This window comes from Cherax quadricarinatus, chromosome 50 (assembly GCF_038502225.1).
Source record: "Cherax quadricarinatus isolate ZL_2023a chromosome 50, ASM3850222v1, whole genome shotgun sequence".
NCBI lineage: Eukaryota > Metazoa > Arthropoda > Malacostraca > Decapoda > Parastacidae > Cherax > Cherax quadricarinatus.
Genome location: NC_091341.1, coordinates 29508406 through 29532478, shown reverse-complemented (window position 1 = coordinate 29532478; position 24073 = coordinate 29508406). Strand labels below are relative to the sequence as shown.

Here is a 24073-nt window from a genome sequence, read left to right as displayed (position 1 = left end):
ATCGAAATATCAGGGAAAAACAACTTGAAGAATTTCTTAGTGTGACTGAAGGTAATCTCGTTACTGGTCGATAATTAACTCTGAAGACGCAGTTTTATAAAACACTTCCCATTAATCGATACAGACTTAAAAAGGCAATATTTCGAAGGCTTTCAGCAATGAAGGCTGAGGTCCAGTCGTCTTTGGTATCAACTGCTACGGCAGAATATCATAGTATTCTCTCAAAGATACTATTTTATGTCGTCGTGAAATGTCTAATCAAGATCTGTTCAGTTTAGAGAACTATTAGTTGTTTTACAGTCATGTGTACTCTGTTCCTCATCGGTTTCATCACGTTCGGGATTCTCATGATGAGAACGTCAATAATGAGCGAAATACTCTGTCTACTGCTCAGCTCATCACTTTCAATACACAAACTCATCAAGTACTCGAGTCACCATTGCCAGTATATCTCAGACTTATCAATTATTTACTGTCTCAGAGCAAATCCCTGGTAAATTAATTATATTGTCTAAGAAACAGCGAATGTAGAATAAATATTTAAAAATGGGGACAGACAGATGGAACTGAATTACAGGTCAGAGTTACTAACATGTATAGTATGTAAGGTTATGGAGATGATTATTAAGAGTAGTGGAACTACTGGAAACGAGGTGATTCATAAACAACCAGCACTGTTTCGTACATGGTAAATCCGGTGTCGCAAATGTGCTCGAGCGCTATAATATACTGAAAGTTTGGCAGAGGAGACAGGGATATGTGGACCGCATATTTTTGTTATGCAAGTAGGAATTCGAAACAGTACCCCACAAGAAACTTATCCAAAAAACTAGAGGAGTAAACAGGAATTACGTGAGGAGCACTACGGTGAATCAGGGAATACTTAATTAGAAGGAAACGGCAACTTACTCTCAGGAAGATGTCAAAAAAGCGAGTGTGACGAGTGGAGTTATACTTGGACCGGTACTGCTCGAGTATGTGAACGGAAGGACAGAGGAAATTCAATCAGAGGTGTTCATGTTGGCAGATAATGTGAAACAAAGGAAAAAAAATAGAGAGGAGTAGACCAGGAAAGACTTCAAATAGACTTTTACTCCATTAAATGCAAAGTTTTGAAATAGAAGGGAAAAGACATCTGGAAACAGTACTGAGACTCAGGAAACAAAACCCTCGAGGTGAGCACAGTTTTGAGCATCTCACCTAAGGAGTCATTCACGACCTTATACACGGTATATATCAGGCCTGATATACGCCGTGTTCCATACCTGTAGCACAGGTATAGAACCCCACATCTGGTTAAACATTAAAGCTGGAAGAAAGTGTTAATGTCTGCAACGAACCTAGTCCCTCAGCTGAGAGACTAAATGAGCTAAATCTGACAACACAAGAGGACAGAAGGACCTGAGTTGATATAATTACGACTTGCAAAATACTGAGAGGAATTGACAGGAAGGATAGGTGGAATTAACAGAACAGATGAGTCACTGTGGCGTTATGAAATGCTTCCTTATTCTTGGAGTGGTCAGGTAGTTAAACGGTCTAGATAGCAAAGTGGAGCTAAAATCTGTACATAGCTTTAGGAATAGGCATGATAGGGGAGTATAGTTAAAAATACACATACAGTAAAAAAGATCTTCATTAATTACTAAGTGGTTTCATCTCTATGAGGTTACATCATGTTGAGACAATATCAAAATTTGTGACATATATAATGAGAAATGGAGTCAGGTGTCCCGCGAGGTTGATTGTCCTAAATGGTGGGTGACCTGTCAGGTAATGTCCTGGTAACGGATGTCAGGTAACGTTTGATATGGCTTTCATTTCGATGTCTCGTCCCGGTAATTTGTGTTTTTCTTGTTCCTTTGGAATAGTTTTAGCGATAAATTGTTCTGTGTGATGGTATTAGGGACACAGTGGCTCGCGGCCTAGTGGCAGCTCTCGCTTCACACGGTGAGTATCCGGGTTCGATTCCCGACGGGGGTGGATACATTGGGCGTGTTTCCTTACATCGGTTGTCTATGTTCACCCATTAGTAAAATGGGTACCTGGGTGTTAGTCCACTGGTGTGGGTCGCATGCTGGGACAAAAATGACCCAATATGCCCGAAATGCTCAGCATAACAAGTGGTTTTCTATATAGTAGTATGTCACTGATGTCAGCTATGGTCTGTATACCTTCTAAATGTACTTGTGGAAATAAAGATATAATTATTATTAGTATTATTGTTATTAAGTGTATTAATGTGGGATACAAGCGCGATCTGTGTCTCATCCAACCTGATACGTGTATTCTCATACAACTGATACGTGTATTCTCATACAACCTGATACGTGTATTCTCATACAACTGATACGTGTATTCTCATACAACCTGATACGTGTATTCTCATACAACCTGATACGTGTATTCTCATACAACCTGATACGTGTATTCTCATACAACCTGATACGTGTATTCTCATACAACTGATACGTGTATTCTCATACAACTGATACGTGTATTCACCTACAACCTGATACGTGTATTCACCCTGGAATTTGAAAATATTTTAAGGACTTTATTCTTGCAGTTGATGATGTTTTTAAAAAACTGTAAAACAGAGAAGGTTCTTGTATGTATTCTTATTCTTCCAGCAGATGTTCACAGCTACACAATATGAGGGTGAGTACACAGAACCTATTATCACTCCTCTTTTTTCCAGAAGTCATGAGGAGAGAAGTAATGGATTAGACCGACTTTATTGGTATCTTGAAGGCTTTGTACTTGACGGTGTCATGATCGCTTATAAGGAAGACGTCAAGAAAAGGTATAGATTCATTCTGTTCCTCTTCCAAAGTAAACACTTGATCGAGTTGTTCCCTGAGATTATGAAGGTTGAAACGTCTGGATGTACCTTTACTCCATAATATTGTGGAAAATGACACTGGAGAACCAGTCTCTCTCTTTAGACGGTAAAGAATGTCCAGCAACTCATCAAGAGAACCAAAGACTTAACAAACTTTTGTTTGTACAACAGGTTGAAAATTACGCAAAATTTAACAAGGCCACTAAAGAACCTGGTCATTGGGAATAGGATTAAAAGAAGAGGTGACATCCAGGCCAGGCTAAAAAGTATCTAGTTCTTCGTGGTATTGTTCAGACGTGTGAGGAAATCGTCTGATTATTTCAGGTGTGATAAGTAATATGTCCCTAAGATCTTAAATAAATATTTGGACAGAGCAATGTCAATTTCAAAAGTGATGGGTTGTATGCTTTTTAATATTTGCTAGTCTGTGTTTGGAGGGCAGCAGGGAACAACGATTCCCTCTTGGTGTTGCAGAGAGTATCTCTTGGTGTCTGTAGAGGAAAGTTTCTATGTCGTACGGGCCTCGTCGGCATCAGACTAGTCTCGTAAGTCCTGCATTTACACTTGAAAGCTACTTTTAAGTATTACCACCCCTTCTCGCTTATTAATTTTTTTGTATTAACACATCGGCCATCTCCCACCAAGGTAGGGTGGCCCGAAAAAGAAAAACTTTCATCATTCTCTCCATCACTCCAGGACATATTGGGACATTACGACTCCTCACCACTGAAATCTGAATTGTGGTACTATGACCAAGCAGTGACAGGAATTCCAGAACATCAGACGAACACCACCACCCAGGATAACCAACACCATTTTTTCTAAAACATCATCAGAAGACCATCCTGGGCATAAGATACCCCTGTCCCAACATCCTACTGGAACTACAGAGGCCAATTTTTATTTTATTTATAATTAAAACTCTGAAAAAATATCATAATTATTATCATTCAAGTTATTCATCATTTATTTTTTCACTCTTTTGTACAGGCTGAGATAGGCGAGTCGTTTTTGAGTGATAAAAAAAGGAAAATTGAAAAATTATGGAAAAAATATTTCCTTACTTAAAAATAGTGCTTAATTCTGGCAACATGTTGATGTAATTAGCTTATTTTTTATGTATTTTTTTTTGTTCTTGCTGTCATCAAAATACATGATGGCAATTCATGTTTTTTTTTTTACTCCAAAAATTATGATTTTTATGATTGTTTCATTCAAAATACACCACACTGCAACTTCTCTGAGGATTTCATTCAAATTTAGGGAGCGATAGCAGCTCCGTCGCCTGTGGGCTGTCAACATGTGTCGAGGTGTGCAGCATACTGAAATGTGGCGCGCCATCACCATAGAGTTTTACAGAAAACATAATACTATGTAACTCAGGAATAAGTTATTGATGTTATTTTCCATTTTTAGCAAAATATATTTATAGGAGTGTCATGAGGTTTGTACACTTTATTGAGTAATGATGGTGCTACTAGCCCCCATTGGGGATTTGAGATATTTTTTGCCGTTTTTTTTTTCTCCCCCAGAAATCCTTAAAATAATAAACTACCACATTTTTATTTTACAATCTATTAACATTTTCGCTCAAGCAACGTTGGTACCAAGATTATCTGCCCCTTATCTTTCATCTGATGTCAACTAGATCATTGTACATCTTAGCAATTTTGTAGATAAGGGAGAGTTTTATGCCCCACAGAATAGGGCACTATATATTTTTTTATCTTTTAAGGCAAAAAGTCACCATAAACACAGTGTGTAAGCTTAAATCACTATAAAACTTTCATTGAAATTGGACCATAAAGAAAAAAACAAATTATTTTGCTGGCTCATCACTGAAGACTGGGATAGCCAGAGCACAAGTGATGCTCTCTGACTCTTTCTGACAAGCAAACACAATCTGTAATGAATTTTTTTCTTCAGCTAATTTTTTTCACTATACAACAAAAACTAAGTTTACCATAATTAATGCAGTTTAAAATAAGCTCATTTACTAAACCTAGGTAAGTAGATACATATATAAAATACATTGTTTTGCTTGGCGAACTAATTCTTCGGGTGACCATGAACGTGTAGTGTTATCTGGTATGTCGTTGAGGTGATTAATTTAACAGCAGACATCCATAAAGTGACCGACGAAATGTGATCAGTCACGAGGGAGCCTTCACCAAATTCTACTTCAATAGCAAAAACATAAGGTGGGACCAAGTAAACCAAGTTCTAACTGGGAAGAAACACGGATCCCAACTTATGTCTAGAACAAATTAACTCTGTAACGCTCGAGGTATGCTCAAGGCAGAGAAAGAGAAAGTCGCTCCCTATATAGGCGAAGGCAAAGAATAACACAGCGACTAAAAGAGACCAATATATCTACAATACATAGACAGACACTGGTCAGAGAAATATCAAACATGGAACTGAAGCTAAAGGAATCTTATAGTAGTCAAGAAACTCGAGAAGAACTAAAAGCCATAAACGAAATTGAAAGAAACCCAAAGTATTTCTTTTCTTATGCCAAATCAGTCTAGAACATCCAGTATTGGGCTCCTACTTACAATAATATCTTTATTCAAGTACATGTACTAGGTATACAGTCCTAGCTGACATCAGTGACATACTACTATATAGAAAGCCCCTAGTTATGCTGAGCATTTTGGGCAAATTAGGTCAGTGTCCCAGGATGCGACCCACACCATCCGACTAACACCCAGGTACCCAAGTTACTGATGGGTAAACATAGACAACAGGTGTAAAGAAACATGCCCAATGTTTCTACTCTGGCTGGGAATCAAACCCAGACCCTATCCTGGTGGCTATAGCGAGACCTATAGCCACCAGGCCACCAGCCCACCAGGCCACCAGAGCCTGCACAGATGACAGCAAGGAAATGAGTAAGCTTCTTAAGTCGCAATATGACTCGGTTTTTAGCGAGCCGCTAACCAGACTGAGAGTCGAAGACCTAAATAAATTTCTAGTAAGAGACAGAATTTGATAGACACACACCTATCTGATATTATCCTGACGCCAAATGACTTCGAAAAGGCGATAAATGACATGCCGATGCACTCTGCCCCAGGGCCAGACTCGTGGAACTCCGTGTTCATCAAGAACTGCAAGAAGCCCCCATTATGTGCTTTCAACATCTTATGGAGAGAGAGCATGGCCATAGGGGCCATCCCATATAGACCCACTCCATTAAGGGGGCAGGAAAGCAATAGCAAAGAACCACAGGCTGATATCGCTAACGTTCCATATCATAAAAATCTTTGAAAGGGTTCTAAGAAGCAAGATCACCACCCATCTAGATACCCATCAGTTACACAATCCCAGGAAGCATGGGTTTAGAGCAGGTCGCTCCTGTCTGTCCCAACTACTGGGTCACTATGACAAGGTCCTGGATGCTCTAGAGGACAGATGTAATATAGACTGACTTTGCAAAAAGCCTTTGACAAGTGTGACCATGGTGTAATAGCGCACAAAATGCACGATAAAGGAATAACAGGAAAAGTTGGTAGATGGATCTATAATTTCTAACAAACAGAACACAAATAATAGTGTAAAGAGTAAAGTCTGAGGCGGCTACGATGAAAAGCTCTGTTCCACAAGGCACAGTACTCGCTCCCATTTTGTTACTCATCCTCAAATCTGACATAAACAGGGATATAAGCCACAGCGCCGTGTCTTCCTAAGGGTGACACCCGAATTTGCATGACAGTGTCCTCCCCTGGCGACACCGCAAGACTCCAGGCGGACATCAACCAAATCTTTAAATGGGCTGCAGAAACCACTACGAAATTCAATGATGAGAAATTTCAATTACTCCAATATGGAAAACGTGAGGAAATTAAAACTACATCGGAGTATAAAACAGATTCCAAGCACACAATAGAGCGACAAACTAATGTAAAAGACCTGGGAGAGATCTTGTCAGAAGATCTCACCGTCAAAGATCATAACATTGTATCAATCGCAGCTGCTAGAAAAATGACAGGATGGATAATGAGAACCTTCAAAACCAGGGATGTCAAGCCCATGATGATACTCTTCAGGTCACTTGTTCTATCTAGGCTGGAATATTGCTGCACACTAACAGCAAGCACCTTTCAAGGCAGGTGAAATTGCTGACTTAGAAAATGTACAGAGAACCTTCACGGCACACATAAGTGCGATGAACCACCTTAATTACTGGAAACGCTTGAAGTTCCTCAACCTGTACTCCCTAGAACGTAGGCGGGAGAGATACATTATTATATACTCTTGGAATATCCTAGAAAGATTAGTACCAAACTTGCACACGAAAATCACTCACTACGAAAGCAGAAGACTCGGCAGACGATGCAACATCCCCTCAATGAAAAGCAGGGGTGTCACTAGCACGTTAAGAGACAACACATTAAGTGTCAGAGGCCCAAGACTGTTCAACTGCCTCCCAGCATACATAAGGGGGATTACCAATAGACCCTTGGCTGTCTTCAAGAAGGCACTGGACGGGCACTTAAAATAGTACCTGACCAGCCGGGCTGTGGTTCGTACGTCGGGTTACGTGCGGCCCAACGATAACAGCCTGGTTGATCAAGGCCTGATCCATCATGAGACCTGATTACAGACCGGGTCGCGGGGGCGTTTACCCCCGGAACCCTCCCCAGGTATACTCCAGGTATTTAGACGCTCAAAAACTCACCCTCTACAGGACAATATGCTACATTTATCATATAGAGTATTATAATTTATTCCCATATTTTTATCCTGGGGATCAGAATGCTCAACTAATAACAATATTGGTCACTGAAACCATGTAAAGAAAATACTTTTAATGTTAGGCATCTGTCTCAACTTATAAATTACTATTGGACATTTCCAATAAAATAATTAAGTTAATTCATGTTAACCTATCAGGAAAAAATATAGCTCTGAGAAGACTTTACCTTTGCTAAAGTTGATGGATGGGGATATAGATTGACGGAATAAGCGTCTCGGGAAAGCCTGAAGTCCCATCGGTTTTCTATGTGAGGTATCTCCAGCGCGTCACAGATGGACTGAACGTGGTCAGAAGTTTGGCCGGACTGAGGTCCAAAGATAGCTGCAACTCCAGTATTGAGCAGTGAACACACTGTCGGAAAGACAGTAGAGAGCAGTTACAATGCATCACGTTTGTTCATAACAGAATTAGATGTAAGGGTAGTTAGTGATTGTAGCTTTTAGTTGAATATATATTGGTTAATGGCTAGTGTGTGGCTGCTGACTGAAGTGTGGAAACACTAAATAACTCTAAATGCAAAAGACATTTCTATATATTCTTGAAGAAACTTGTAGCTTAGTTACATTAATATGTTTTTATATACGTAAAAACGATGAATATTTTACTAAAAGAACTTTATGTTATAACACTTTGTTCGCAACTTTACAAAACACGTAAATAATTAACATTAGAAAACCTGTAGTTTTTTCCTGTAAGGTTATAATAAACTTTACCTAAGAAGTTTGGTACACGTTTTGCCTTCAAAAGGTACTCTGGATGGTGAACATCTATAAGCAAACTCTGAAGCTTTCTAGATTACTACAACGATACATGTGATGATCGACACCATGCCTAACCCTTCTAGTGTAGGGTAGGTGCCTGAGCCCGAGCCTTTAGCTCATAAGACTGTCATTCCCATTTGCCCCCTTGGGGCGGGGATGGCAGACCAGAGAGGCCTAGCTTGTGGCTAGGCCTGGAGACAGTTGGTCCCAAAGATGAGAAGGTACTTATGCCTCCTCCCATGGGAGACTTAGGTCTCAGACACTCCCTAAAGAGGGAGCCAAGGCCGGGCCACCACTTGGAAAAGGCCCGGGCCGGGAGAATACCGGCTAATCTTTAATAAAATAATAATAAGATACATGAGATGAATGATATTCCTTCTAGCCAGTAGGCGAAATAGTCATTCTCTCCTGTGAACTGATCAGAGATCTGTAACTTCTGTCCAGGAGGCAAGATGTGAACTAGTTCAAAAAACCCCAAAATTATGTTTCCCCATGAAGTTCGTCTTTTTTTCATGATCCCAACGCTATCAAGGCAATCAAACGGATTGCTTGAACATTATGACCCATTCGCTATTCAGCAATAATGCTCAAAACAGCTGAGAACAGCACAGCATCAGGCATGGAACAAGGAGATAAAACTGACCCTAGCTTGGGGGCCATCGACAAATCGTACCAGAAAGCGTAAAACTCCCATTTTACCGAAACTTAATTCAGTAATTCCAAACCCCTGACTACAATGTTGCATAGATGCCAGAATATAGGTCGAGAGTTTAACTTGGGATCAGAGATATAGTGTCTCACGACACAAAACCTCTGGAAACGTAAAATATCACTACATCTAAATAATGCTCCTTGAACAGAGTTGCATAGAATTATGAGCAGCAAGTCCCGGCTCACCAAAGTAGACATTACCAAAAGCAGTCTACATAACACGAGCTGACAGTAGATATGTTTCTTCCATAAGTAGCAGCAAGAAAAGGGAAGCAGGGATTTTAGATACAGTGTTAGGTTACTTGTAATAGCTTGAGTCTGGCATGAACTGCTAAACAAGTGGGCAGGTAATTAGCAGTGTTGGCAGCCAATCAAAATTCTCCAACAGCGAGCACAACGAGAGATGTAGTTTTTACATCCTACCTACCTACATACATATGCTGATAATGCATAAAAATAATATAATCATGAAATTTTCATTGCTGATGGAAATATCAACAATATAAAATTATATGAAAGAGCTATATATACAAAATATTTATTCTGTCCTTTTGAGCGTGCACAACATTTCATTTCTCATCACATTGTTAAATGCTCCAAACCTCAGAACACTCCTTACTTTACCCGATTTTTTTTCTCCTCTCCCTACCTCTTATCCTTTCCTATTTGTTTCCTTTTCTTCATTCTTTTTCTTTTCTTCTGCCCAAGTGTGTTTTGTCCAACAGTTTTTCTCCTCTTTCTTTTTGGTCCTTCCTCTTGTGGGCCCTTAGCTCTCCCGTAGTGCTCCTTTTTTTTGTCCTTAGACTTTTCCCACCTCTACTACTACAACGACTACCACTCCATTACAACGACTTTTGCTACTTCCACTACTATTGCTTCCGTTCACTCCTCTTGCTTCTCTTGTTCCACTAAAACTACTCTTCCTATTTTCTATCACTATTTCTTTCGCTACCAGCATCACCACTACCAATACTTCTTTGTCATCCTCTCTTTGTCCCGTCCCTGTTTCCCTCGCCTGTATATAATAGCTCCTTCATTGTGTTAGTAAATAGTTGAACTCTGACCAAAACATCGTCGTAAGCTGCTCTCTCCAATATGCAGGTTATTCTTTAATTGAAGGACGTTCCGTCCAGCATAGATTTTACTAAACTGAAATTACTTTAGCTCTAGCTTATACCAAGTATACTGGGAAGATATATTTGTGGACTTTGAAAAGTTCTTGCATTCAGGGTGGCGAACATATGCACAGGATAATAATTTTTCCTTGGTAGAGGGTAATAATCCTGATGTTTACTGAGTCTTGGTGTTACATCTTAGCCTGCAGAGATGATCAGAGCTTCTGTAATGCCTCTCGTCATCAACAAAAAGGTAAATTTGCACTACATAGTAATGTCCTCTTGTGTCAGATCCTTTTCCTAGTTGTGCTATTAGACATCTTGAACCTGGTTTATCGGTAACACTTGATATCAACTATATTATAAAAGTTGATTACATATTTTTCTTGCAATATGTATTTATTTACCAGTTAAGCTGTCACGTCAGATTTAACCCCGTTAGGATAGAGTCCAATTTTTTTACCGCATATTTCAAGGGTGATAATGACGGTAGGTAACTTAGTTTACCTTTAACACTATATCAGGAACGAGATGAGAAGCTGCGCTAGTATGAGCCTGCATGGTAGGCTCATACTAGGCTCATTCTAGCCTAGATGAGTAATATACAGCAAATCTTTCAGTAATATTTTTTTCCACAGTTGTGTTCATTTTGTAACAGGAAATTTGTTCCTCGAGGATTTATGGGTCCGTGACAGTTATTCAATTAGCTAAGCTGCAGGAAAGAGGAGAGATGAGAGCAACACAATATGACAAGATGAAGTCTTCAGTCCTCGGCACAGTAATATTTCGTGAAGCATTGCATGATACACAACTTCCCAAATACAGTATATTTCCTGGGCTAAAAACTAGATCAGTTGTGCCACCTAGTAATCCAGGACAAGTCTCACTGCATCTCATAAACCCAACTTCCTGCATCCCATAAACCCATCATCCTGCATCCCATAAACCCAACTTCCTGTATCCCATAAACCCAACTTCCTGCATCCCATAAACCCAACTTCCTGTATCCCATAAACCCAACTTCCTGCATCCCATAAACCCATCATCCTGCATCCCATAAACCCATCATCCTGCATCCCATAAACCCAACTTCCTGCATCCCATAAACCCAACTTCCTGCATCCCATAAACCCAACTTCCTGCATCCCATAAACCCAACTTCCTGCATCCCATAAACCCAACTTCCTGCATCCCATAAACCCAACTTCCTGCATCCCATAAACCCAACTTCCTGCATCCCATAAACCAAACTTCCTGCATCCCATAAACCCAACTTCCTGCATCCCATAAACCCACTTCCTGCATCCCATAAACCCAACTTCCTGCACCCCATAAACCAAACTTCCTGCATCCCATAAACCCAACTTCCTGCATCCCATAAACCCAACTTCCTGCATCCCATAAACCCAACTCCCTGCATCTCATAAACCCAACTCCCTGCATCCCATAAACCCAACTCCCTGCATCCCATAAACCCAACTTCCTGCATCCCATAAACCCAACTCCCTGCATCCCATAAACCCATCTTCCTGCATCCCATAAACCCAACTTCCTGCATCCCATAAACCCAACTTCCTGCATCCTATAAACCCATCTTCCTGCATCCCATAAACTCAACTTCCTGCATCCCATAAACCCAACTTCCTGCATCCCATAAACCCAACTCCCTGCATCCCATAAACCCAACTTTCTGCATCCCATAAACCCAACTCCCTGCATCCCATAAACCCATCTTCCTGCATCCCATAAACCCAACTCCCTGCATCCCATAAACCCAACTTCCTACATCCCATAAACCCATCTTCCTGCATCCCATAAACCCAACTCCCTGCATCCCATAAACCCAACTTCCTGCATCCCATAAACCCAACTTCCTGCATCCCATAAACCCAACTTCCTGCATCCCATAAACCCACTTTCAGCATCCCATAAACCCAACTTCCTGCATCCCATAAACCCAACTTCCTGCATCCCATAAACCCAACTTCCTGCATCCCATAAACCCAACTTCCTGCATCCCATAAACTCAACTCCCTGCATCCCATAAACCCAACTCCCTGCATCCCATAAACCCAACTTCCTGCATCCCATAAACCCAACTTCCTGCATCCCATAAACCCAACTTCCTGCATCCCATAAACCCAACTCCCTGCATCCCATAAACCCAACTCCCTGCATCCCATAAACCCAACTTCCTGCATCCCATAAACCCAACTTCCTGCATCCCATAAACTCAACTCCCTGCATCCTGCATCCCATAAACCCATCTTCCTGCATCCCATAAACCCACTTCCTGCATCCCATAAACCCAACTTCCTGTATCCCATAAACCCAACTACCTGCATCCCATAAACCCAACTTCCTGCATCCCATAAACCCAACTCCCTGCATCCCATAAACCCAACTTCCTGCATCCCATAAACCCAACTCCCTGCATCCCATAAACCCAACTCCCTGCATCCCATAAACCCAACTTCCTGCATCCCATAAACCCAACTTCCTGCATCCCATAAACCCAACTTCCTGCATCCCATAAACCCAACTTCCTGCATCCCATAAACCCAACTCCCTGCATCCCATAAACCCAACTCCCTGCATCCCATAAACCCAACTTCCTTCATCCCATAAACCCAACTTCCTGCATCCCATAAACTCAACTCCCTGCATCCCATTAACCCAACTCCCTGCATCCCATAAACCCAACTTCCTGCATCCCATAAACCCAACTTCCTGCATCCCATAAACCCAACTTCCTGCATCCCATAAACCCAATTCCCTCTACCTCAATACACGCAGAAGAATTAGTACAGGTTAATTAAGTTTGTAATACGAAGATTTATTGTCATTTAAAAGAGTCATTAAGTTAACCCATAAACACTGACAAAAATGTCATCAATAAAAATGTCAAATTAACACCTATGTCAGTAAAAAACAATTCGAACCTTCCGCTAGAAACAACAGTTTTAATAAAAGTTCATTTCCAAACAGAAGAAACTTTCTCTAATTGTCTCAGATCAATATCACAAAATCCACGAAGTTTGAAGCCGCTCTGAAGTTGCATTCGTAGTTTACTTTAGCTGTAAGTTTGAACCCGAGCAGAAGAGGCGCTGGCAAATTATCACTTGATACAGTCTTTCAATTTCCCAGCATTTTCAATGTAGAATTTTAAATTCAAATCATTCAGTAAATAAGATACATCAACCTTTAAAGTTTGAAGCCAATGATAAAAGGCTTCCGTCTGATGTTGCTTGGAAAATGACTTACTCTTGGATCCTAGGTAATTTACATATGTGTTATTATTTATGATATTTGCACTTATATGTAGCTGTAACTAAGTGAACTTACTTGGTTATTTATTTTTACTTATTAGAGCCATAAAAAGCGAGTTTTCGATAACTCTCAGTTTTCTGTTCTCTAATAATGTTTATTCTACATTGACCTCTTAACAATTTGTCAAGACATTTTTTGATAAATCTCTTGAGTTTGCATGTCTCCTTGAGGTACCAGACGAAGACAACTGATCCCTTCAAGTAAGACTTTTAAAACTGGCAGCACCAAAGTTCAGCTATAGTATTAAGTTTTTTCTAAGTTAGTGATGAAGATTTGAAGCCAAATGCACAAGACATTAACAAATTACTGCATAAAGGCAGTATTTAAATATTCTAACCTTTGCATTATAACTAGTTAATTAGCCTCTACAGAGCCGAGATCAGTTCATACATTTATAATTAGGATTCACCTGCGTTTAGGCTTTGAAGAGTAAATATATTAAAAGAAATTTGTTAAATAAAATTGGTAAATTAAAATTAACACTGTCCAAAATCGACATAAACTTTGACTTAAGTAAAATCACTAATTACTGAAGCTTGAAATAGTTTAGCCAGTTATTCATTAATATATATTTGGTATCAAACAAATCCAAGTTTATCAACTATATTACAAACCTGATAAGTTTGTATTTGCACAAGCTATTTACTGTTCCATTCAAACAAAACGCATAAATCATTATCGATAGAAGTTGTTCATAGAAGGCGCACCTATATTAAATTGAACATTATGCGACATCATTGTTAAAGTATAATTGGCAAGTTATCACTTACAAACTCCACTAACAATCCTAAGAATCTTACATGAAGAATACCAAAATCTTAATAAAATTATTACATGAAACCAAAATTCGGAGCTGTGTATAAAAATTGACAAGAGGGTTCATCTGCACTTCTTAATTGTTGCAGCATCCTTTACCTAGTTTAGGAGCCCCAGCGATGTAAACTGAAGACAATCTGAAAAGGCCTTATCAAGGTATAAACGATAATCAGAGAAAAAAATATGTCAGTCAACAGGAGGTATCCCTTTAGGATAACTAATATGTGTCGAATGCCAAGTGATGTAGGCCCAGGACCTCTACCTTAGTGTAATGGATATGTTGCATCTATGCAACATATTCACTAAAATAACGTATTATTATTCCAAGAGTTTTAGTGATCAAGGACTAGCAGAGTAGGCAACTAGATGTATTTTGACCACTACGCCTTCCAGAAAGTTATCCTCTTATTGCATAACCTCACAACATTGTACAACAATGTACTGAAAAAAATTAGTACACAATGGAGCATAATTTTATAAAGTGGTTATTATTATAAGCAAAGAAAGTGCTAAACCGACAAGGGTCAAGCAGCGCCGTGTGGCAGAAAATAGAGCCGGGGCTATAAACAGCTGCTAGGTGGAAAGGGGAGAAAAGAGCTGGAAGGGATACTAAGGGTTAAGTGTCAAAGCTCGTATATTAAAGCAGTTGCAGACGAAAGGTCAAAAAGTGATTGCAAATCAACGGCAGGACCGTCTGCAAGAAGAAAGATAAGGTAAGAGTGGTAGGGCGGCGGCGTTGGTGGAGGTAAATCTTGCAAGCTCGCTGATAAATCGGACAATCCACAAAAAACTGAGGAATCGAAATAGGAACCTAACAAACCTCACGGAGAGGTATAGGGTGACGTTCCATGAGATACCCATGGGTAAAGATGACTGTGAAATAATCCCTGAACGGAATACCTCTACAGTAAACCGGAAGATCACGTACCGCTGACTACGCAGCAACATCCGCCTGTTCATTGCCCTACACATCAACGTGTCCAGGAACCCAACAGAAAACGACTTCTTTGTTTTTGCTAGCCACATGGCGCAACCAAAGCTGAATACGAAGGACCAATGGTTGAGGGGAATCAAATTGTTTAAAGGCTTGTAAAGCGCTGAGGGAATCTGAAATGATCACAAACGTTGAAAGAGACTTGTACGTAATACGGAGTAGCGCTATATGGATGGAATACAACTCGGCGGTAAAAATACTAGCCAAGTGTAACAAATGACCTCAGTCAACATCGTCAGGGAACACCGCCGCGAACTCAACACCGTCAGAAGATTTAGAACCATTTGTATATACAGTGACGGCATGAGCATGGGACCGGAAGTGATCGAGAAAAAGAAAACGAGAAGTAGTCGTAGGCGGGAGAGCTTTGGCGCACGGCGGTAGGGAGAACAGACACGAACCGTCGGAACCTACCATGGTGAAAGGGAAAAGACAGACGCCAAATGAACATACAAGGGAGGCAACTGGAGAGAAGACCGGAGTGAAGACGAAGAGATAAAGACTGGAGTAAGCAGGGGCGCCAAACAAATAATGGGTTTTTACTAACGTCTGAAACTAACCTATACGTAGAAGGAACACGGAGATCATGAGAGCAGACAAAGTAACGGAGACAATGACCATCATGACGATCAACAGGGAATGAAAGAAAGGCACCAAGGCATAAACGTAGACCATGATGATGAACGGGATCTAACTTAGAAAGTGTTGTAAGAGAAGCTGGTCGCCATAATCCAGCTTGGACAAGACTGGGGTGGAAAGCAAACGAAGGAGAGTTCGGCGATCTACTCCCCACAAACGATGCGGGAGAATTTTAAGGAGATTCAACGTCCATGGTGAGCTGCCTTCAAAGAGGAAATGTGAGGTTTCCATGTCACCCAGCGATCGAAGAGAAGGCCAACAAACTTGACCGCATCACATTCTGGAATACGTGAGCCTTGTAAATATAATGGAATATCAGGGAGAAGAGGACGTCTAGTGAAGGTAATGAAATGGGGTTTCGTACTAGAAAAATTAAATCCATGAGAAGTGGCCCTATGGGAAACTCGGTCAATCGCATCCTGAAGGGATTACCTGGATTACCTGGAGAGGGTTTCGGAGGTCAACGCCCCCGCGACTCGGCCTGAGACCAGGCCTCATAGTGGATCAGGGTCTGCTCAACCAGGCTGCTATTGCTGGACGCACGTAAACTGACGTGCGAACCACAGCCCGTGTGGCATGCAAAGAGTACGTAACCTTTATTCGGTGCATGTACAAACCCTCATTGAAAGGCTATCTTCCCCATCCAGCGAACCAGGTGATAAGGGCTGATGATGGGGCCCCATCGTTCAATCAGGACCCAGGGTCCAGCCAATGAGAAGATGGCTTTGGCAATCGCAGAGTTGTTGTGGGTACCACATACCTGTCTGCCCTTGTCATTCCCATTCTAGAGCTGGTTGAAGCACGGTCTGCTCTCTAGTGGCTTCTATTCTGCCTTGCTTACCGAGGAGTGCACTAGTACCTATTGTTGTACATAGTGTATATAGTGTACATACTTCTGTTCTAAATTGTTGAAGGACAATATAAGTCAAAAGTTTTTCTGCTGTGTTTATTTTGCTCCCTTTACACCCAGGATAACAGGCCTTTGGGACTCATGGGTTGTAATAACCCGGTTGGTCAGGTACTGACTTTAGATGCCTGTCCAGTGCCTTCTTCAAGACAACCAGGGGTCTATTGGTGATCCCCCTTATGTGTGCTGGGAGGCAGTTGAACAGTCTTGGGCTCCGGACACTTATTTTGTTGCCTCTCAATGTACTCGTGGCGCTCCTGCTTTTCATCAGGGGAATGTTGCACCTCCTGCCGAGTCTTTTGCTTTCATATGGAGTGATTTTCGTGTGCAGGTTTGATACCACTCCCTCTAGGACCTTCCAAGTGACTATTATCATTTATCTCTCTCTCCTGCATTCCACGGTATACAGATCAAGTACTTTCACCCGTTCCCAGTAATTTAGGTGCCTTATCGTACTTGTGTGCCTCGAAAGTTCTCTGTACGCTGTCCAGGTCTGCAATGTCTCCAGTCTTGAAGGGGCCGTTAGTGTATAACAGTATTCCAGCCTAGAGAGAACGAGCGATTTGAAGAGGATCATCATAGGCTTGGCGTCCCTAGTTTTGAAGGTTCTCATTACCCATCCTGTAATTTTACTAGCAGATGAAGGCGAAATCCTCTGACATTATCATTCCCAGGTCCTTCACATTTCTTTTTTGCTCTATTGTATGGTTAGAATTTGTCGTATACCCTGATACATTTTTAATTTCTCCTGGTTGAACTTCATATTATTTCGAGTCGCCATTTGAAGATTTGGTTGATGTCCGCTTGAAGTCTTGCAGTGTCTTCGAAGGAGGTCATTGCCATGGTAATCCGGGTGTCACCCATAAAGGAAGACACGGAGGTATGGCTTACATCTCTATGTCCGAAATGAGGATGGGGAATAGAATGGGAGCGAGTACTGTGCCTTGTGGAACAGAGCTTTTTACCGTGGCTGCCTGGGACTTTACTCTGTTTACTATTACTCTTTGTGTTCTATTTGTCAGGAAGTTATAGATCCATCTACCAACTTTTCCTGTTATCCCTTTATCACGCATTTTGTGCACTATTACACCATGGTCACACTTGGCGAAAGCTTTTGCAAGGTCTGTGCATACTACATCTGTATTTTATTTATCCTCAACAGCATCCAGGACCTTGTCATAGTGGTGCAGTAGCTGGGATAGGCAGGAGCGTCATGCTCTAAACCTGTGATGTCCTGGGTTGTGTAACTGAAGGATATTGCGAAGAAATTTTCTCCAGGAGGGGCTATCAGCCCCCTTCAGCCCTTTCAGCCCTTTACAGCCCTGCGGGGCCCAGCCCTCTTAGAAGGGGCAAGCATCTTGTTTACTGTTACATCAAGTAATTACAAACAAATGTTTGTAATTACTTGATGTAACAGTTATGTACCAGTTATGGATCATGCTGCTCTTTGCAAGAGATCAGTGTTGCAAGTAGTGTAGTTTACTAAGAGACAATCAATCTCTTACCTTAGCAGGACAATTAAGGAAAATCCTGCACCCACTTTATTACCATGTTAAAAATGTTCATTGTTGTCTATGCTTAGACACCAAGAATCAAGCTTTCTACATAGTGGAAGTTTGGAAAGCTGGGGAAATATGCTAGGTCAGCTCTTCCTTTACGTGTTGGGGCCAGGGAAGTGACGGCGTAGGTGCTGTGGCGTCTTCAGACTGCAATATGTAATGGTGCAGTAAAGACTTGAACTTCACGCATTGTCTGAGGTACAACATTGCTGTACAACATTGCTGTACCTCAATCTCCATAACACTTCAAAACACTTACAAAGAAGTGTGATCAGCTTCTTTAATAACATTACCATGAAAGAGAAACCTTGTGGAACATAGTGTACTAGTGTGCGTGTTTCTAGACTGTGGAAGATGTGCACATTCTCAAAGACACTATTCTTCAGTCAAGATACCGATAACCAGGTTAATAAGGGTCCGATACATATACCCAGGTAATTATATTAAGAGGTATTGCAGTTCCATTGACTGCGCAGTTGAGGACCAAAGATACGATCTAGTAACTTACCGTAACCTCGGTAATAGACGGGTTTTTTTAGCCCAACACAGGTGAGTATAGGATTCAGTGGATCCAGTCAGTGTTCAGTTATGAAAAAACTGACATAACACCCCTTAAGGGTAATTCATTTTACATAATATTTTTATTTTCAGCCTTAGGGGATGCACACAACAGCTTCTCAAGACATCACTTACAGGGACGGTTGTGTAGGCGAAAGCTTTCTCTCAACATAAGTCCCATTCCAGTCCACTATTTAATCTTTGACTTAGCTTGTAGCATTTCCCTAACAGATATCTCGGTGGTTGGCGATCTTGCTTCTTAGAACCCTCTCAAAGATTTTTATGATGTGGGATGTTAGTGTTATCGGTCTGTAGTTCTTTTCAACTGCTTTACTGCCACCTTTGTGAAATGGGGCTATGTCTGTTGTTTTTAGTGTGTATAGAATGACCCCTGTGTCCATGCTCCCTCTCCATAGAATGCTGAAGGCACGTGATAGGGGCTTCTTGCAATTCTTGATGAACACGGAGTTCCATGAGTCTGAGCCTGGGGCAGAGTGCATGGGCATGTCATTTATTGCCTTTTCAAAATCTTGTGAAGTTAGGATAATATCCGAGATTTTTGAGATGACCAGATTTTGGATTTCGTTCGTGAAGAATTTATTTGGAATGTCGATCCTTAGTCTGGACAGCGGCGCGCTGAACACTGAGTCGTATTGGGACTTTAATATCTCACTCATTTCTTGGCTGTCATCTGTGTATGTGCCATCCCGCCTAAGCAGGGGCCCAATACTACATGTTTTTCCCTCAGATTTGGTATAAGAGAAGTATTTTTTTCAATTTCCATAATGGCTTTTAGTTCTTCCTGTGATTCTTGTCTCCTGTAAGATTCCTTCAGCTTAAATTCAATATTCAATATCACGTAGTATTTCAGATATATTGGCTCCTCTCAGCAGCTCTGTGACTCTTCTCCTTCATCTGTATAGGGAGCGTCTCTCTCTTTCAAATTTATATCTTCTCTTTCTTTTTCTTAATGAAATGTGTCTTGAGCAGATCTCAAGAACACAGAGTTCATTTTTTCTAGGCAAATGTTCGGATCTATGTTGTTTAGGATATTTTCCCAGCTTGTTTCATTTAGGACATTGTTGACTTGATACCATTGTATGTTTTTGTTATTAAAATTGAATTTTGCTGGTCCGGAGTCCTGTGCATACATGTCTGTACCTCTATTATGTTGTGATCTGAGTGAATTGTCTTTGATACAGTTATATTACGTATCAGATCATCATTGTTAGTGAAGATGAGGTCCAGTATATTTTCTAGTCTTGTAGGCTCTACTATTTGTTGGTTTAAGGTGAATTTGTTGCAGAGATTTAATAGTTCGTGTGTGTGTGAATTTTCATCTGAGCTGCCTCCTGGGGTGATCTCTGTTAAAACATTGTTTGCTATACTCCTCTATTTTAGGTGTCTCAAGTTGAAATCTCCCAGTAGTAAGATGTTTGGGGCAGGAGTTGGGAGATTTTCCAGACAGTGGTCAATTTTCAAGAGCTGCTCCTTTAATTGCTGGGAAGTTGCGTCGGGAAGCTTGTATACTACCACAATGACAAGGTTTTGGTTTTCAATCTTTACCGCCAAAACTTCAACTACATCATTTGAGGTGTTTAGTAGTTATGAGCAAATGAGCGACTCTGTGACGTATAGGCAAACTTCCCCTCCTCCCCGTGTTGCCTGTTTAGTCTGTCGCATCGGAATAGGTTATAACCTGGGATCCATATTTCGTTGTCATAATGATCCTTTATGTGGGTCTCTGTGAATGCTGTAAACATTGCATTTGACTCCGTGATCAGTCCCTTGATGTAAGGAATTCTGTTTTTTGACGGCTTTAGACCCTGTATGTTTGTAAAATGTCGTTATAATTTTGGAATTTGGTGGGGTTTTATTGTGGCTCTAATATCTGTTGTTCTGGGGTAGAGGCCAATGTCCGTGCCTTTGCTCCAGAAGTGTTTTCAGTTGGTGTAGGGGTATTGTCATTTCTTGCTAGTCTTTTTTCCATCCTGGCCCTAGAAAACTGTCCCTGGAGGGGTTGTGGCTCCCCCAATTTGTTTCCCATAGTCTGGCTGCTCTGTGTCTTGTTGTCCCCGTTAGATGATGTGTCTGGCAGTATGCGTTGTAGCATTTTCTTTCATGGATTGATGAGTGACACATTTCTGGGTGAAATAAGTTACAGGAGGGAAAGTTGCACTCTCCTGTTGCCATGTGGGTGTGGCATTTTTTGGGGTATTCAAAGGTGCATACCCCACCTGTTTTAACAGATATATCGTGCCTGCAGATACCCAATTCATAGTATTTGCATAGATTGGATTTCCGTTTGCTAGGATTCATTGTAGCTGCGTTCACTGCTGATGCATTCTCTTCTGTTTCCTCCCAGTCTATCAACCCCTGTATGGACATCAGTGCTTCTACCAGCAGTATCTCTATTTTGTACCTCTGTGAATTGAATAGGTTTGTCTTTACTTGTTTCATCACCAGGGTCAATGTCTGCTTTTGGTTCACTGTCCTCCAGGACAACACTAGCACCCTCAGAAGCAGTGTCCTCCAGGACAACACTAGCACCCTCAGAAGCAGTGTCCTCCAGGACAACACTAGCACCCTCAGAAGCAGTGTTCTCCAGGACAACACTAGCACCCTCAGAAGCAGTGTCCTCCAGGACAACACTAGCACCCTCAGAAGCAGTGTTCTCCAGAACAACACTAGCACCCTCAGAAGCAGTGTCCTCCAGGACAACACTAGCACCCTCAGAAGCAGTGTCCTCCAGGACAACACTAGCACTCTCAGAAGCAGTGTCCTCCAGGACAACACTAGCACTCTCAGAAGCAGTGTCCTCCAGGACAACACTAGCACCCTCAGAAGCACTGTCGTCCGAGACAGATCCTTCCAAACCACCCCTCTTATTTTCCTAGTTGTCATACCATAATGACATGTTTTTCAAGAAGGATCTTTAATTAGTGTTCTTGTCTTTTAATATAGATGTCATTTCTTCATACAGGTGTATCTCGTTTGGACAGACCCAAAAACATCTGAGTTTATGTTAAGTGTGATCACTGGTTTAAAATCCCAGCATATACCATGGGACCATTGACTACAGAGATTGCAAGCAATCCAGGCATGTCTTCGTCCCTTACCCTATCTGCCGACTACACAGATCTTCCTGGTGGTGGTCATCTTACAACACCTGATAACTCTCCTAGCTAGCTAGTCTATAATTTCACGTAATATTTAGTTGACTTTAACAGTTCTTCCGATTTGGTTGGCAAAGATAGGCTTTTATATAAAGATTTTATATGTACATACAAAAATATATATATATATATATATATATATATATATATATATATATATATATATATATATATATATATATATATATATATATATATTGGATATTGGAATCTGTGTGATAATGGTTATAATTGCTATTAGCTGATTAGTGGTTACAGAGGATCAGTTGGGTAAAAGTAGTCCCAATATTATTCCCAAGCTTTAGAATACCGTAGGTGAAACGTGTATGTACATGCACACACACACACACACACACACACACACACAGATATATATATATATATATATATATATATATATATATATATATATATATATATATCTGTGTGTGTGTGTGTGTGTGTGTGTGTGTGTGTGTGCATGCATGTACATACACGTTTCACCTACGGTATTCTAAAGCTTGGGAATAATATTGGGACTACTTTTACCCAACTGATCCTCTGTAACCACTAATCAGCTAATAGCAATTATAATCATTATCACACAGATTCCAATATCCTCAAGTACACCAGCCCTGTAAGACTTAAACCAATCATAATTTGCATCATCAGTTTATCAATGCTAAACGTTTGAACCTGATCGGATGAGAGAGTCACAAATTATGATATGAAAACCAGTATTTACATTTTCCTAATTTTATCAATAAGAAAAATTCAAATTAGCATGTTAATATCCCTAAATAAAACAAAACCTACCCCAAAATAAAATACATGATCGTAAATTTGAAGGCGATCGGAAGAGGCATCCTCTAGCTAATAAGACCCCTCCCAGGACCCCGATCCTAGCGAACATTATTATATAACAGTTATTGTGTGCTATGTAACGTTTGAACAGATATACTGTTTCTGGAGCTGTGGGAGGAGACACAATAGCCACAGTTGGTGCCGCCGGTGCAGTCAAGTCACAGAAGTGCAGGATGGAAAAATCATCCTATTGTAAACTCTGCGGATAAGTGATTACAGAGTTGAACTAGGTGTTAGCATGGACCACGGTTCGAACCCCAATTTTTCTGTTTATTCATTGATAGTCATTTATTACGACTATCTCTAGTGAAGGATGAGAGTACAGATGCTGCTGTGAAGGGTGAGAGTACATATGATGCTGTGAAGGATGAGAGTACAGATGCTGCTGTGAAGGGAGAGAGTACATATGATGCTGTGAAGGGTGAGAGTACATATGTTGCTGTGAAGGGAGAGAGTACAGATGTTGCTGTGAAGGGTGAGAGTACAGATGCTGCTGTGAAGGGAGAGAGTACAGATGTTGCTGTGAAGGGTGAGAGTACAGATGCTGCTGTGAAGGGAGAGAGTACATATGATGCTGTGAAGGATGAGAGTACATATGTTGCTGTGAAGGATGAGAGTACAGATGCTGCTGTGAAGGGAGAGAGTACATATGATGCTGTGAAGGGTGAGAGTACAGATGCTGCTGTGAAGGGAGAGAGTACAGATGTTGCTGTGAAGGGTGAGAGTACAGATGCTGCTGTGAAGGGAGAGAGTACATATGTTGCTGTGAAGGGTGAGAGTACAGATGCTGCTGTGAAGGGAGAGAGTACAGATGTTGCTGTGAAGGGTGAGAGTACAGATGCTGCTGTGAAGGGAGAGAGTACAGATGTTGCTGTGAAGGGAGAGAGTACAGATGTTGCTGTGAAGGGTGAGAGTACAGATGCTGCTGTGAAGGGTGAGAGTACAGATGATGTTGTGAAGGATGAGAGTACAGATGTTGCTGTGAAGGGTGAGAGTACAGATGCTGCTGTGAAGGATGAGAGTACAGATGTTGTTGTGAAGGATGAGAGTACAGATG

General features: G+C 41.0%; 1 protein-coding gene across 1 annotated transcript in view; it reads right to left on the bottom strand.

Moving 5' to 3' along the window:
- LOC128695338 (glutamate receptor ionotropic, kainate 2-like) overlaps window positions 1–24073 on the bottom strand; it is a 286847-nt gene that overhangs the window by 255041 nt on the left and 7733 nt on the right. The window contains exon 3 of the mRNA XM_070095365.1: window positions 7774–7958. Within this exon, the coding sequence (XP_069951466.1) occupies window positions 7774–7958 (185 nt within the window). The remainder of the gene's footprint in view (window positions 1–7773; window positions 7959–24073) is intronic.